The sequence below is a fragment of the Apus apus genome, chromosome 4 (assembly GCF_020740795.1).
Source record: "Apus apus isolate bApuApu2 chromosome 4, bApuApu2.pri.cur, whole genome shotgun sequence".
Lineage (NCBI taxonomy): Eukaryota > Metazoa > Chordata > Aves > Apodiformes > Apodidae > Apus > Apus apus.
This window is the reverse complement of record NC_067285.1, coordinates 19109054-19124714: the sequence shown is the minus strand read 5'-3', so window position 1 is coordinate 19124714 and position 15661 is coordinate 19109054. Positions and strand designations below refer to the sequence as shown.

Sequence of the window (15661 nt, the reverse complement as noted above, 5' to 3'; positions counted from 1 at the left end):
GGAGAGCTCCTGATATAGGCCACCTGCTTGTGGATGTTGCAAAGGTTTGATGACCCTCATATGTATCAATGGTAAGAATTGTGTCCCGAGTGCCCTGGTCTTTGAGACACAAAGAGCAAATTCTTAGCTTGTGTACAAGGGATTAGTATTGTTCTCAGTGAACAAAGGAGCTGGACTATAACGTTAAAGAAACAAGAGAAGTTTTTGCATGGTTACTTCTAGGTAGAACAGAAATCCTGTGGGGCAGATCATCATCTTCATTGTTCCAGCTGTCTGACTCAGACTGCTGACTCTCTCTTCTGCAGACTTCATGTTCTGCTTGTTTCTGTGACCTGTAAAATAGCATCAGTTGAATGGTCTTATGGAAGCAGCAGAAACTTTGATAGCCTGAACCGTACAAAGGCTTTGGTTTTAATCTATTTTGATAACTCTTAATTTGCTTGAGCAACTATTTTCAAGAACAATTGTGAACTCTGAAGAATGGAAGTTCAAGGACTAATAGCATTTTTTCTGGCATAGTGTTTGCAAATACAACTAGCAAAACCCACTATTATCTGTATGTGGTATTTTATTTTTTCAAAGAGAGAAGAACATACTTTGTATAAAAAGCTGCCCAAAAAAGACTGGAAGTAAGGACTGTCAAAGTTATAAATAATTTTTCATGTATGACTTTTCAGTTGTTAGGCAATCATGGCTAAATAGGCTTTGCTTGATACTGCTTCCTAAAGTCCTTAGAAAATTTTAGAGCATTTAAACATGTTTCAGGTAGAAAATATGCCTGCAATACAGAATACAACCATAATATGTGCAGAATGAGTCAAACATTCCGCTACTGCCTAACTCTGATACCCTCAGATATAACATTGAATTATGTTAGTAGGCTTAAGCATATCACAGTCTTGCATTATCCTGTCCTACATATGATCATACTATGTGTTAGAAATAGCAAAAATGTACACTTAAGAGGGAGAATAAGAAAAGTAGCAGCTTTGCCAGTATCAGTAACCACTGCAGGCTGTGCCTGTTCAAGTTCACAAAGCTTTTTGCAAGTAGGAAATAGAAATACTAGTAATAGTGGTAGTAAAAAGATTAAGATTGCAGGATAGGGGCCAGAAAACCACCTTATTTGCAAAACAACCAGAAAAGATACTTGTTATCCCTATGTATGATAAGATAAGATAACATTATATTAGCCACAGATGCATTTATGCATCTTGCACACAGAGCAAGATAATTCAATAATAATCACATCTAATTACCAGGTATATCACAAGATAATCTTATATTAGCAATGACATAATAACAAGTGGCACTGAACCTATGTTCACATGGATGTTCTCACTTGCAGATGCTTAGGCATGTCTGCATGAGCTGTTCCATCTAGAAGCTTTTGATTCATTTGTCTCAGTAGCTGGGTGGAAGCTATTTAGCAATTCTTGCTGCAGATGGAGCTGCATTCCCATAGAACTGTATTTCTGTCATTTGGGACATATGAGTGCATTTGCATACCATATTGGACAGCTCTGGAAATATAAGAATAAATTATTTATACTGTTTAATAGTTTTAGAACATTTGAAAGACTTACCTGTCTGAAATGTTACTGGTTATATCCTCATAGTCTTGTGCAGGCAGCTGACCTGGCAGGGGGGAATTGTGTGTACTTTCTTTATCCTGCAAATTTAAAATAAGAAAAAACCTGTGAAAAATCAGTACAAAGAAATGTCTAGAAAGTCACTGAATACAGTTACTTTTATCAACATGTTTTCTGATATCTGACAAAAATGTGTCCTTCACTCAATAAGGAAAGGGTAAATAAGGAAAGGGTAAATAGACTAGTTTCCACCTTCAGAAAAAAAGTATGCAACTCTGATTCAGGTTTGCAGTATCTACTAGGAATAAAAATCCACATCAGCTGTATTTGTGAGTTTCATAACAATAAAGTCTTCAGACAACTCTACAAGTTAGCATGCATGACTAAACTTTGAAAAAGTTTGTGTTAATTATTTCCTCTCTGATCTCATAAAGAAAATGCAAGCATAGGCATCACAAGTCATGCTCTACTCTTCACCTCCCAGTTCCTGGCAGCAGCAAACACCAGTGTCTGAGATGGAATTGTTGGGGTTTTTTTATCTCCAACACAATGATGCCAGCTGTTAGAAGCAAGGTTCAGCTGCTTTACTGAACAAGCACTCAACTAAAAGAGAAGGCAGACCCTTGATCACCCTCCATATGCAGTAGAAGTGATAATATTGGTGGCTGTTTTTCCATCCTAGAGAACGATAACTAGGTCCTGCATTTAAATAACGATGCAAGACATTAGTATGTGGCAGTGGTTTATTCTCACTTGTAACACTTGATAGATAAATATTTGAATTTTATTATAGAGTGATGTTTCTTCTTCTTTGCCAGTGTAATATTTCAGAGGCACTCAGAAAATACCCTGGCACCTTACACAGTAGAAATTACTGAATGTCTCACAGAATCTTAATGGGAGTTGCCATTTATACCTTATTTTCTTACTTTTATGCTTGTGCATGCCCATTAGAATAGGGGAATTCATGCCTGCTTAACCATGAGTTCACTTACCCAGTTTCTGCATATACTGACTACACTGACTGGAGAATGTTATAGGGATTCTTGTTTTCTATACGACAATGAAAGGTATTTTACAGCTGCTCTTTTGCATGTTCTTTTTCAGTAGCTTGTCATTTTCAAAGTCTGCATCTTTGTAGTAGATGGCAGCTGAGCTATATTAACTAAAGCATGAATAGTTTCTATTCATAGGAGACAGCTAAAGGCAAGCTTGAAATAATCAAGAAGAGGGAGTTAATGGAACCAATTCAGAAAAAAAGAAATTAGCATGTGCTTAAAGTTATACTGAACTAGATAGACCTAACCACATGCTTAAAACTAATTTTGTGCTTTAATACCTTGCTAACAGGGATCTAATAAAGAAACTATCATCTTAGTTTTATTTCCTACTTCTCATTTATATTATTTATTGGATGTACATTTTTGTCGTAACATAGACATGACCCTGTTTTGATATTACATTTCACCAGACTCTAACAGTTCCGTTCCAACACCCATTACAAAACTGTACTTAAAACATCCTCAAACAAAGTCTTCTTAATGGTTTTCTCAGCTTATTCATTTCAAGGATTTTTCAAATTTTCTTTTTCCAATTGGATTATATTGGTTGAGGGAGGATTTGGGTTTTTTATTTCTTCTGGAGGATAAGATGACCTGGATTTATATTTTCTCAGGAGAGGTTATGCAGTTATAAACTTTGAAATAATAGGTGCTATCAAATTTTATGTGCAGTGTTTTGAAGGGCTTACTAAGATTCAATAACATTACCATGTTTGAAGAGGTTTGGGTGTTATGAATATTAATGGAAGACACTTGAATAGAAATATTTTAAAGTGTATTGTTTTAAAATACTAAAATAATGAAATCAATATAAAAATACTGAAATAAAAAAATAATTCATTCCAATATTTTAAACCACCAGAAATAGACATGCATATGCAACCTTCCTTCCCTTTGTTCTTTTAGCATAAATATTATACTAATCATATGCTCTTATCTCAGGGGAATCCCCTGGCTCATTCAAATGTTAGCAGTTTCAGCCATTGCAGCACATTTCCATTAATATTTTTTTTTTTCCCCATTAAGAAAGAGTGGTTCTTGCCTGCATTGTAAGAAACCCATTTTGTTAACAAACATATGAGTATATTGCCTAATAACTTCTAGAAGGCTGATTCAGATTCTACCTTGGTGCACATCTGGTTGGATTCTTCTTCTTTGTTAAAGGTGAAAACAGGGTGAATTCGCAGCCTTCTCCCAGGACTGTCTGAATACCAGAAAACAAAAATCTAAGTAAAATGCATATAAAGCATGAAAATAGAGTTAGTCAGCTCTCTTAAGTACTGCCCAATGCAGGTAGGTGTGCTCTCAAATAGCAATCAGCCTGGGAGCAGAGGCTTCTGCATTTTAACACGAACAAGTACCGAAGGGAGATGAGCTGTCTGCCACACAGAACAAGAGGTGTTGTGCTTCCAAGAGATAAGGTAGGATGTGAAATTTGTGGGATGTGAAATTTGTGGGAAATACATTTTAACAGCTGGGTCAGTAATTGCCTGTGATTCCATCAGTAAATTGTATAAAATTAGCACAGACCAGGAACCTTATTGAATTAAAACATAAGCTGAGTTCCGGTTACTTCAAGGGTCTTGCAGCTTTGCTTCCACTACTATTCCTAGACTTAAAAATCATACTTGGTCATTCCTTCCCTGGGGTTCTATGCCTGAGTAGCTTAGCCAGTGCTGCAGATCATGATGAAGGTGTTTGTACCTACAGCTATGAACCAGAATAACTGTAATGTTAGTAATAGTGAATTGTTTTGCTAATAGGAAAGTTGAATTCAGGCAACACATGATCCCACTTTATTGTGTACTGAGCAGATGTAGCTGCTTACCAGACTCTGCTTTTGTGTCTGGGGGGGAAGGTGTGCTGTGGCTCTGATTGTCTGAGTAAGCCCAGTGCAGAGCCATGCTTCGGCAGACAGTGAGTTGAATCGTGCCATAAGCCTTGCGCAGCAAATCTATAACTGTGTGGCGTGGCAGACCAGACACAAAAGTCTCATTCACCTGAAAAATACAATTATATATATTTCCAGATTCCTGTAACAGAAAGCTTTTAAAATAATCTATCCTAGCATTGACCAATCTTTATATAACTTCTTTGAACTTCATGTGTTTTTATCCCTTCCCATTTTAGTAACTTTCTTGATCTTCTCCTCTCTACTTCTTTATACTATGATTTCCAACATTACACCCTAAAAGCATAACCTGCATCTCTTCTGAGACACTAAGACACATTGTTTCTCCCACTCTTCAGATGGAAAGAAATGAAAAATAGAAAAGCAAACAAAAATATTGAAACCTCTGGAGGGGATAGAAAAAATAATTTGGGGTAAAAAAAAAATTATTAAAAGACAGTTAAGATAGTAAGATTTAAAATAAAGACACAAAAGTTATAATTCCAGTGCTTTTTGCTTGCCTTGATAATACCTTACTGGCACAGATGAAAGGCTCCTGCCAGTATCCTCCTGGTTAGCTGTTATATGCATGCTTGGTCAGCTGACTTGTTTCTCTGATTTTATTCATGTGTAATTCCTGCTGGACACAGTTACACTATGGAGTAGTTGAGCTTTGTCATTTGCCCTGCTATACTGTGTCTGCCACTCCACTGGAGACCCAATGGCTGCCTCCAGCTGAAGGGAGGCCCAATCCCACATGAAGCTGAACATGAAGCAAGAGGGGTGGAGAGTGGGCCAGAAGAGCCCTCTGACCCCCAGGAGCCAAGGGACACCATTTTCTACTTGTTACTGTGCCAAGCATCCTCAGTTTTCTGACCTGCACTCCCTTTATACTGAATAGACTACTCATTACAGGGCAACTAGGGAAAATATAGTCCAAAACAATGAAGAACCAGCACTACCTTAAGTAGAATGTCACCAACTTGAAGTCTCCCATCTAGATCTGCAATGCTGTCTGGACTGATGGCTTTTATTAGGATAGCTCTGCCGTTTCTTCCACCTACCAGTGCAAATCCTAGGCTTCCATTTTCTGCTTTTTCCAGTTCAATCTTAATAATGAAGTCCTAAAACAGAAATGGATGCAGTTTAAAACTGAGTTTATTCAGCGCTGTGTTTTTTATGCAATCTTAATACCAAAGAATCCTGTTGTGCTTCCTAGTTGTCGCTGGCTGATGTAGATTATGGGATATACCCTCTTGAATAGGTGCATAGAGCTTTCAGTGATTAACATATAGTGGCTACATGTATGTATCAGAATGAAAATGGTATATACTTATTTTCATAGCCTTTTTTAGTAATTGCTGGAGGGGAAAATAATCTCTTAAAAACAAGGACACGTGTACCCTTGTAATCTTTTTATAATGTATTAAATACATCACCTTCATTGACAAATGAGTAATTCCTGTCTCCGCTTGACAGTAACACAGTACATACTCAATTATTTTATTGTTCTGTAATGAAAATCTTAACCTTGCAACCCAAACATTCCCATCTGTTTGGCTTTAGCACTTCATTTAGTTGTAAAATCTGCTGCTTTTTTAGGGTCAAGTATTATGTCAGAAATAGCAGCGACCCAGAAATCTTTATGACTTGCAGCATGACTAGTTCCAATGTTGCAGGTATCATCCTCAGAACTAATTTTAGCAAATTGAACAGAAAAACCATCATGGATTAAATGGTGCGGAATAAGCAGTATTAGTGAGGACTTAATCAAAAGGCAGAAAATAGTTGCAATTTTTTTTGCCAGCTTGGAGGTCTAATTTTAACAAGAGACAGCCCTTCTTTGAATACCAGAGTCAAGAGAAAACTAGTAAGTCTATTCCCATGAAATATCAGTCCCAATGTGGATTATTTCAATTCCAAGTAACAATATTTCAACATTTGCATGAAAAAAATATATATTTGCAGAATTTTGAAGAATTCTTTAAATAATTTTGAAGCATTGTATGATGAGTATGTAAGTTACTTCTTTCTTCAAAGAACACACCTGTGTATTTTAGAACTTAATCTTTTTAAAAATAACATTGTCAAATTCAAAATGCTATGGTTCATGTCAATGCTGCATAATATTCTAAAGGTTTGGTGAGATTTTACGCTCTTTCAAAATATCTAAGAATTAAAGAATGAAACACATTAATCTCAGGTTTCAAATACTGTTGTGAAAAATGCTTCACAATTACAATTATGCTTATTTTCCCCAGAATCCCATCCTGTGACATTCTGTATATTTTTTCTGTGCTACTTTCTAAGCTAAGGATTAATCTTGTAAGGTGTTAAGAGTACCATGAAGACCTAATGGAAGGGCTACATTGTGTAAGTCACGCTTATATTACTAAGCTGGTAAAATAGTGATATTATACATTGAAAAACAGCAATAGAAGAGTCTGACCCCAGGAAGTGCTAAACACATTCTAGTCCATGAATGCTGAAGCAATGAAGCACTTCAGAGGACACTCTCCAAATGCCATATATCCACATTTTCAAAGAAACTGGAGAGGAAGCATATACATTAAATATTGCTTTTGAAAAAAATCTCACTCCATTTATCTCACTTCACTTGATGGACAATCTCACACTTGATAAAATTGCCACTTACCTTACACTGTGGAGAATCAGGGGTGGTTTCCTGAGTACCACAGTTTGTTTCCTCCAAAGGTTTCTCTATGAAGAACCAGCAACATTTTTAACCCAGTTGTACTGCTAACATGTTCTACAATATAATACTGAAAATCATGGTCAGGGGCATACTAAAACATTTTATATTTGACACGTAAAATAAATAAAAAAGATATCCTGTGGGTTTTTACTCCTGAACTGTGAACTGAGCCTTTTGCACATTATCCCTGTCAACTTCTTTACCTCCCAGTGAGCAGGTTCCAAAACAAGTTTTAAAAGCTGCATGTTACAAGGTGAGAGTCACCAGATGGTAAGCAGGTAATGTATGAATGTTCTCTGAAGCTCTGAGGAAGGAAGTTTTGTTTATGAAGAATTAAACCTTCCCAGGTGCAGCCAGTACCGCCTATAGACTTATTTTCTTTTCAAGAGAGGACACATAATTTTACAAACCCTAATTAAAAAATACAAAGTTTCTTACCATGTTGATGCAGCAGATGCTGTTCTCGGGAATTCAGGTTTTCATTTGAGAGGGAAATATTGGCGTTTTCTGTTTCAGCAGGTGGCCCTAAAAACATACATGTATATTTGTTCTGACAGGCCTCTTGCTAACCTCCGTATATAGAAGAGAAGGTAAACTGTGCTTAGATTGTTAAACAAAGCATCAGTATCCAGTATTGATACTGTATGAGGCAGTCCGAGACACTTCTGCATTGTTTGCCAATCTGCCCACTGATATAAACAATTCTGTCATGAATTGCAGAGAAATTGCATCTCAGTCATTGCTATTTTAAAAAGTGTGACAACAATCAGCGACTGTCATTCTAGACATGTGGCAATGATCAGGCAGAGGAAGAAGCAGGGTGTGTTAGGGTCTGCAGAGATGGATATGTAGGAAGACTAAATACAAAGTTGATATAAGGTTTTTTTGTGTCTTCTAAAAGGCAAGGATCTTGTTTTATAAGAGAGACAGGTGCCATGGAAGAGTTCAGAAATCTGTATCAGAGGTGGATCAGAGCTGATAAACTATTTTGAAGGTGTCTTGAGAAATCTTGAAATCTACAAAGCTCATGGAGCAAGGATGTGTAAGCAAGGTCCTACCAGGCTATGAATTTACCATGCTTTAGTTATACCACAATGACTGAAAATACGCATAGCTTTTTTGTGTCTTGTAGTAATTTCAAAGAAGCTTGTTCTTCAGTGAGTGAAATAAGCTGCTTCAGTTTACAAAAACAAACACTAGTTTGTTTGTTAGTGGCTAGTTGTTGTACAGTAAGAAATCTGTAACTAGCTTGACTTGGAATAATTTCTTCAGGTCTAATAGTATTCAGATGCATGTAGGCACATGAGCAATTCTGGTCCAGGGTTACATTTTCAGGTAATCTTTGCATGATTAAAAAAAAATGCAGACATCCAGTTAGGCAAATGTTAGGCCTGACTAAACTTTCTAGCCAAATGTACACTGGAAAGCATTATTGCATAGGTAACACACCTTTACTCAGTGACGTAGATGTGATACCTATCCTTCCACCTGTTGGTGCAGATGCAACCTCTGCTTGCTGAGACTCCTTCTACTGCTAGAGGAATTCTCATCAAGTCTTTGTAGTGCAGATGATTACTGAAGTTTTGTGTCAGTTATAGTATTAAATATCCTACCCCAATAGGAATGCTCTTATATTAGCTAAGGGATATTGGTGCTGCCTGATTCTGATTTTCTATAGATTTATTGATAATGGTATAAAAAGTTAGTCTGAATGATGAAGTAGTGGCTCAAATTAAATAGTGGCTCAAAAAGTGCTGGAAAACCTGGCAGAGAATATTTTAAATCAGAACAGATATTGAGACATGACCATGTAAAATTCCCATTTAATATCAACAGTTTAAAAAATCTTCTGTCTTTAAAGAATGCATATTTTTTTTCAGACCCTTAGAATGGCCATAACACAAATACTGAATGCCAAGTTGTAATCTGTTAATAACTTTTAAAAGAAATTAATTAATACCTTCTGCTATTTCCAAAATCAGAAGCAAGTTTTGAACTAAAATATATATGTGTGTATATATATATATTAGCCTTACTTACTATTTTTCTGCTCTATAGGAACCACTGGATTGCCATTTCTGGGGGCAGAAAAAGTGAAATATATGAGCCATTAAGAGCTGCATGCTTTGTAAAGCACATATGAAAAGTATCTTTAGAAACTCAGTTGTCTAAATTGTAGTTGTACTTCTATGTTTTTTTTTAATGGTTCTTTCCTAAAGAGCATTTCTATCTGTATATAAAATGTTTGATTGTCTTTAACAACAATGAAACTTTTTATTTAAATGAGCTGTGGAAAGAAGGAGCCTGTCATAATACAGAACTCCCTAGTGGTACATTTTAAATTCAGCTTTGGTTCCCCCTCTATAAAGTGGGAATGATCTTTTATAAATTCCATTACCCTATTTCTGTTTGTCTCCTTGGATTGTAAATTCTTAGGATGTGTTGCCCACTAACTGCTTGTACAGCAGGAAGTATAATGAGGCTGTGATTTCTTCATCTGCTAGTCCAGTGCAAGTGAATCAGATGGCTGTGACAGACACACTGTAGCTAACTATGGTGATGTAACTTATTCACGTACTTTTTGGCTTATTGTTTGACTTGTTTCTCTGGGATGTTTGGAAGCTAGAAGTAGAAATATATCAGTCCAGGAGCTCTGCTGATGCTCTACTACACTGCAGAACACAGTAAATCTAATGTGTGGCCAAGAGCTGATGAGGGAAATTCTTAACTTGCTGCAGATTAAAATCTGCATTTTTAACACCTTTCTAAAACATTTGGCTGTTGGAAGTAACTCAGAGTTACTTTCAACATTGGAGGTACTTTCTTGCCTGTAATTGTGAATCTGAGAATGTATGGAGAAGGTTAACACTAGTAGTGGAAATAAAAAGATTATTTTCCCTGGAGAGCAGGGTATCTGAAAATAGTGGGCAGCCTCACAGTAAAAGGATTCACATTTATGTTTGGATGATGAAGTTTGAAGAGTTCTCATTTGACTCATATGAGTCTACTTTTACTCACTATGTAAGTTGTAATTGCAAGGAGTTAAGATATCTCATGAATGTTATGTATCAGGTTGCAACATTCAAACCCTTGAGGTAAAGCATTTTTCTTGTAATTTGTCTTGTTTAGTTTGTTTTGTTTTTATTTTTTGACTTGATGTAAAATTTAGAGATATGTTTTAACATTAGGATTGTTTGAGTATGCTCAGATGTACCTTACGGCTTTGATTTGGACATTCTGGGTTGCAGCTTCACACACTCTCACTGCATCATCCAGGCAAATTCCCTCAGTCCACAGTGCACAGATGTAAACAATCTGATCTTGTGGCTGCAAACTGCCTTCTACACTGGCAGGAGAGCCAGGCACTATCTCTACCAAATAAATACCTTGTAACTTGCTCCCAGGTCCTCCTGTCAACTTTAAGCCTAGAATAATGCAGAGAAAGCATCTTTTGTGGCAGTGTGTTTTGAATTATACTGTTAGTGACGTACAGCCTAATGGAATAGATGTGAATCATTGAAAGACAGGCTGAACAAATCACTGGCCTTATAAATAACAGTCTTTCCCCAGTGAAACATGGTACAAGAGGTGGACTCAGAGAGTGAAATGCAATTAGATGTTTAAAAAGTATGGAAAAAACCATAAATGCTATTGTCCTTGCTCTTTGCTTCAGGTATTTTATAGTGCTTTATTTCACCTAATATTGGGTGGTCATTTGATAAGAAACTTAGCTGCATAGCAGCAACTCCCTCATTACCAGAGAGCTGAAGTACTTTGCAGTCTTTGGAATGCCATAGAGAAGGCAGGAATATGACAGCTAAGGAGGTACCTGTACAGTGCAAAATGGAATTGTGCGATGATATTCAAGCAATCTCCCAAAGAGCTGGTTTCTAAATTGGATCAGACTGCTGTACCTAAGCAGTAGGTAGACTGTTTCCTGAGTCTGCAGTTCTATCTGTGTGCAATACTTGCCATGTTCTACAGAAATACCGAGATACTCATGCTATGAGAATTTCTATCACTTGTATTGCAAAGTGTAGATACAACTTTGTGTCTGTGATAAACCAAACATTGTGTGTGTATTTTTTGAATAGCAAACTATTGTCCTAACCATTGGTTCCTCCTTCTCAAACTTTGCCTTTTTTTTTCCCCTCCAAATAGATCTTTATGCATCTCAGCAGGTAGTAAACATAATTATCTAAATATCAACAACTTCTGTGTATCAGTAACATAAATATATGAGATTTGAGATCTGCCAGAAACTTCAGCCAATAGGGTGATAATACAAAGATAATTTTTGCAACTATCTTCATTGGTCTAATAAGAGATATTAGTCTTCTCTTTAAGTCCTTGCCCAAACTAAAGCCCTCTGTTCCTTGGTCATGGATGATGGAGGAGAGCATAAAGATGTCAAGATCACTCAAGATCATATTGATCTAATAACACAGTTGCTTCTGATTATCTTATGAGTGCTGTAATCCCTGTCCAAAATAGCAAGCATAGTATTTACTACACACCTAGCTGTCCATTGGCACCTTTTGTGAGAGTAATTTCAGGAATCTCATCTGGCCTAATTGAGGAACTTGGATCCCTGTCAGCACGACAAACCACAAGGTGCAGATCAGGAGGAGAGCTTTGCAGTAAAGTCAGGGCTTCATTGCATGGTAAAGATGTGACATCAATTCCATTCACCTAAATGACAAACCAGTAAAATGATGTCATAGATCTCATTTACCATCACGTACCTCTCCCTCCACTCTAAATTTTACATATTGAAGATGAACCAGGCTGAAAACAGGCTTTATTCATACCTTGCAAAGGACGTAACTCCTGCATCCTTTATACGTCACCCATCTTATTATGTTAGTACAGTTTACGTCCTTTAATTGGGAAAGTATTTAATGTCTCTGTTGTCTTACATTGCTGCTAGGTAATTAATGTTAATTGCCTGGTCATACAATGTATTCAGTCTGAAATTGGTCCTACTGAAGTCAGCAGAATCACATTTGTTATATGATTCCTTTGCATTTCCATGCCTAAATACGTGATAAACTGGCCCCTGTGGCAGGAAGAATAACAAAACTAAATTACATTGATCTGCAAATATTTTCTTCTCTGTAGAAACTCAAAGAATTACTGTACCGTAATGATTCTGTCTCCCCTTCTTAGTCTTCCATCAGACAGGGCAGGCTCATACAAGATTTCATCAACATACAGGCAGTTGTCAGTTTTGCTAAGAACTACAGAGAATCCATAACTGTTCTTCTCTGACTTTGTCAAAGTCACAAAGATCTCCATTTCCTAATAAAGAAGTACAGGATATGTTTGATGTAGGCTTTTCTGTTGTTTCATGAACATCTTCCATTATGTTTTATATCTAGATAGGAATCAGATCCTCAAGTGGTATAAATAAAAGCATACATAAGGATTTCTCTGATCTGTTACTGCCTTATACCCGAATTAATATTACTTACTTTTACCTAGTGGAGCTTCATGGTGATTGATTGATAGGGCTTAATAAGGCAGAGATTGCCATCAGGGACTGGAATTTTGGCATTTGAAATTATGAAAGAAAGGCTTGGAGCTCACAAGCATTCCAATACTAGAGTGCAGATACTATTGTTGTTATTGCTGTTGCTGTTCCACTAAAGGAAACGGTTGGAGCTAAATTTTGTCCTCAGTGTTCTGAAATTTGTAGGAATTCAGAGCTCATTAGTGTCAGCAGGAATAGAAGATGTTCAGCATTTGGCACTGTTGTCTACATTTTGAATAGTAATTACCACAAAGAGCATACTTTCTTATTAGAACGTTACAGTAGTATCACTGTAACAATGATTTTCCGCATGGGTTGAAAACAACAGAAAAAACTCAAGTAGCTTACTCCAATTAGTTTTAGAAGCTACTAAAGTTTTTGTACACTGGGAATACTTCATAATGCTGGTAAAGAATTCTGGAGAACTGGGCATGGAAGAATATCTGCTTTATTTGAAGATTGTGGACATTCAGGAAAGTAGAAAAAGCCATGCAGAAATTGCATAGATAATGTTTTAAAATTAATGTCTGAGAATGTTGTATTGTTTCTTTTCCCTTGTCATATTCTACCTGTTAATAATTTGCTGCCTATCACATACCCTGATGCAATCTTCCTTTTCCTCCTTCTCTTCATCTAGTTCTTCCAAGTCTTCCCATTCATTGTCGTTATCGTGTGTCTCTCTCGCAGGCAGGGATGATGAGAAAGGACAACAAACACATGGTTGTGGGGTCGCCGTGGTTGTGGAGAGTGTGTCAGGGCTTCCTCCCCGTGAAAGTGAGGTCAGAGACGTTGAGCTGATAGTGAGATACTCTTCATCAATAGGGGTTAGAGAGAGAGTTTCAGGCATGCATTTTGTGTTCGATAGGTCATCAACACTCTTATTAAATACATGGCTGGAAAATAAAAAGATTGCACTGCTGGGGTTTTTCTCCATATTCTTCATTAGATGACCACTGAAGTCTACTGCTTATTCATGACCTTATTTTAACCAAAGTTCTAGTTATGGTATTAAATGGCTGTCTGATTCCTCCAGAACCATTCTGGTTTTATAGTGTTACTATGAAAATAAGTAATCAGTATTTTGCAAAACTAGTTAAAAGGTTAGAAAACTTTCAGAATTTGAAAACAGCCTTTGCAAAGTCTTGCACTCTCTCTCTCTCTCTATTTATTTTTTAAAAGCAGTAATTACTACTTTGCTTGCTTCTTGAAAAAAATAGTTTTACTGTTCCTACACCATTAGTTATTTCATCTGCCCTACACAACTAAATTAACTTTAACTTATCTGGTAAGTTGTATATGATTAAAATATTGCTACAATTTATATATTTGCTTTTTTCTTGAAAAATGGAAGGTCAATCCCATTCCAAGGTCCTGCAGGTCTTTTCTTGGTCACTAGAGCACAGGCCAGAAACATAAAATATAAAATGATTCCTGTCTCTCCATAAAATTACAAGTCCTGACTTCTCTTTGTAAGCTTGCTTTGATTCTTATGCTTGCCTTGGAGATGAGTTGTCCTACAGAAATCAATGGATTTGTTCAATTACTTAAATAAAAATTATTATTGATTTTATTCCACTATATTGGAGACACAATATTGAGCACTTTTGACATTCAAGCCCAGACTGTAATTGTATGTGTCGTGTTTAACATTATTTTGGCTGTTGTCATTAATGAGCTGTAATAGACTACTATTGTCTCCCATTAAATTTACCATGAAAGCTAATAGAAACACTTGAAACACTTTTTAAAAATTATGTCTTTACTTCATATCAATCTTAATTGAAATATTGCTAAACCTCATTCACCTTAAAAGCATCTAAAATGACCTAGCTTTTATTAAGGCTTTGTGTAGCAAAGGTGCCATGTCATTTCATGTTACAGCTGCTTTGATAGAACCAAACTGTGACTACCCTCTCCCAAGCAAACATACACAACTAAAACTGTGTGTCTTGTATGAAATCACAGAAGATCCCCAGTATTAAGCTCCTATTTCAAGAGTTGTCTATAGTCAGAAGGAAAATATAAAGCACAATAGCAAAACAGACACTATGGTTGGATATAGCTTGTAGCCTTTGATGGTATTTTTTAAATACTTATGAAAATAAGAAAAACTTAAGGTTTATGCTGTATGCCCTCAATGAGGGAAACAATCTAGTCTGTTGGCTGAGCATGAAGTAACAGTTTGTGCTTTAATAGCCAGACAACAGATACTTAAAATACTGTGGAAGAAGACTATCCTAATTAAATGTTTAAGGACAACAAGAAATGCAGTTTGTTCCTTTCTTTTGGAGACAGGATAGAAGAAACAGTTCAATAGACATTGGTCAGAATGGTTGTCAGAGAAGCTATTGTGCTAGTGGAGTACTGACTGACCTTCAAAGAGTACAAAAGGTGTTTGACGGAGTTACACAAGCTCAAGGCAATGAGCCAGCAGTGGCTTAATCGTAGCACACCTTCTGGCACATCTCTGCATGACCATGGCAAAGAACATGTGTCTTGGTCCTGCAGGCCCATAAACGAGCTCCACTGTCATGCTTTACTTTCTTTTGGAGACTCAAGGCCCCTCCACCTAGGCTTCAAAGGGAAAAAGTATGGGTTTAAGTTTTACAAAGGGTCTTTTTTAAATGTTCCTACTGGTGGCCATGAGAAGAAGACCAACATGATTCTTTTATGTGAAACCCTGAGCCAGAAACTTTTAAAATTCTTATTAGAAGAGTTCTACATTTGCATGGAAATTTTTTAGCAATCTGAAAAAAAAATAATTAAAAAAAAAAATCAAAATATATTCCTTCATTAATGCCTGTTTTCTGCTGGGTTATGGTTGGGGCTTTTTATATTTATAGCTGAAAGGATAATTTGAACTGAGAT

At 36.5% G+C, this 15661-nt stretch overlaps 2 protein-coding genes across 2 annotated transcripts in view; one reads left to right on the top strand and one right to left on the bottom strand.

The window, feature by feature from the left end:
- The window catches only part of MAPK8 (mitogen-activated protein kinase 8), a 130870-nt gene that overhangs the window by 15643 nt on the left and 99566 nt on the right, over window positions 1–15661 (top strand). The gene's annotated exons all lie outside the window — the stretch shown is intronic.
- The window catches only part of FRMPD2 (FERM and PDZ domain containing 2), a 65810-nt gene continuing 54598 nt past the window's right edge, over window positions 4450–15661 (bottom strand). Inside the window, exons 31-39 of the mRNA XM_051616861.1 lie at window positions 13392–13686; window positions 12403–12561; window positions 11778–11952; window positions 10475–10685; window positions 9301–9338; window positions 7699–7785; window positions 7201–7265; window positions 5507–5668; window positions 4450–4653 (exon numbers count right to left, since the gene is read on the bottom strand). Of these exons, the coding sequence (XP_051472821.1) occupies window positions 4450–4653; window positions 5507–5668; window positions 7201–7265; window positions 7699–7785; window positions 9301–9338; window positions 10475–10685; window positions 11778–11952; window positions 12403–12561; window positions 13392–13686 (1396 nt within the window). The remainder of the gene's footprint in view (window positions 4654–5506; window positions 5669–7200; window positions 7266–7698; window positions 7786–9300; window positions 9339–10474; window positions 10686–11777; window positions 11953–12402; window positions 12562–13391; window positions 13687–15661) is intronic.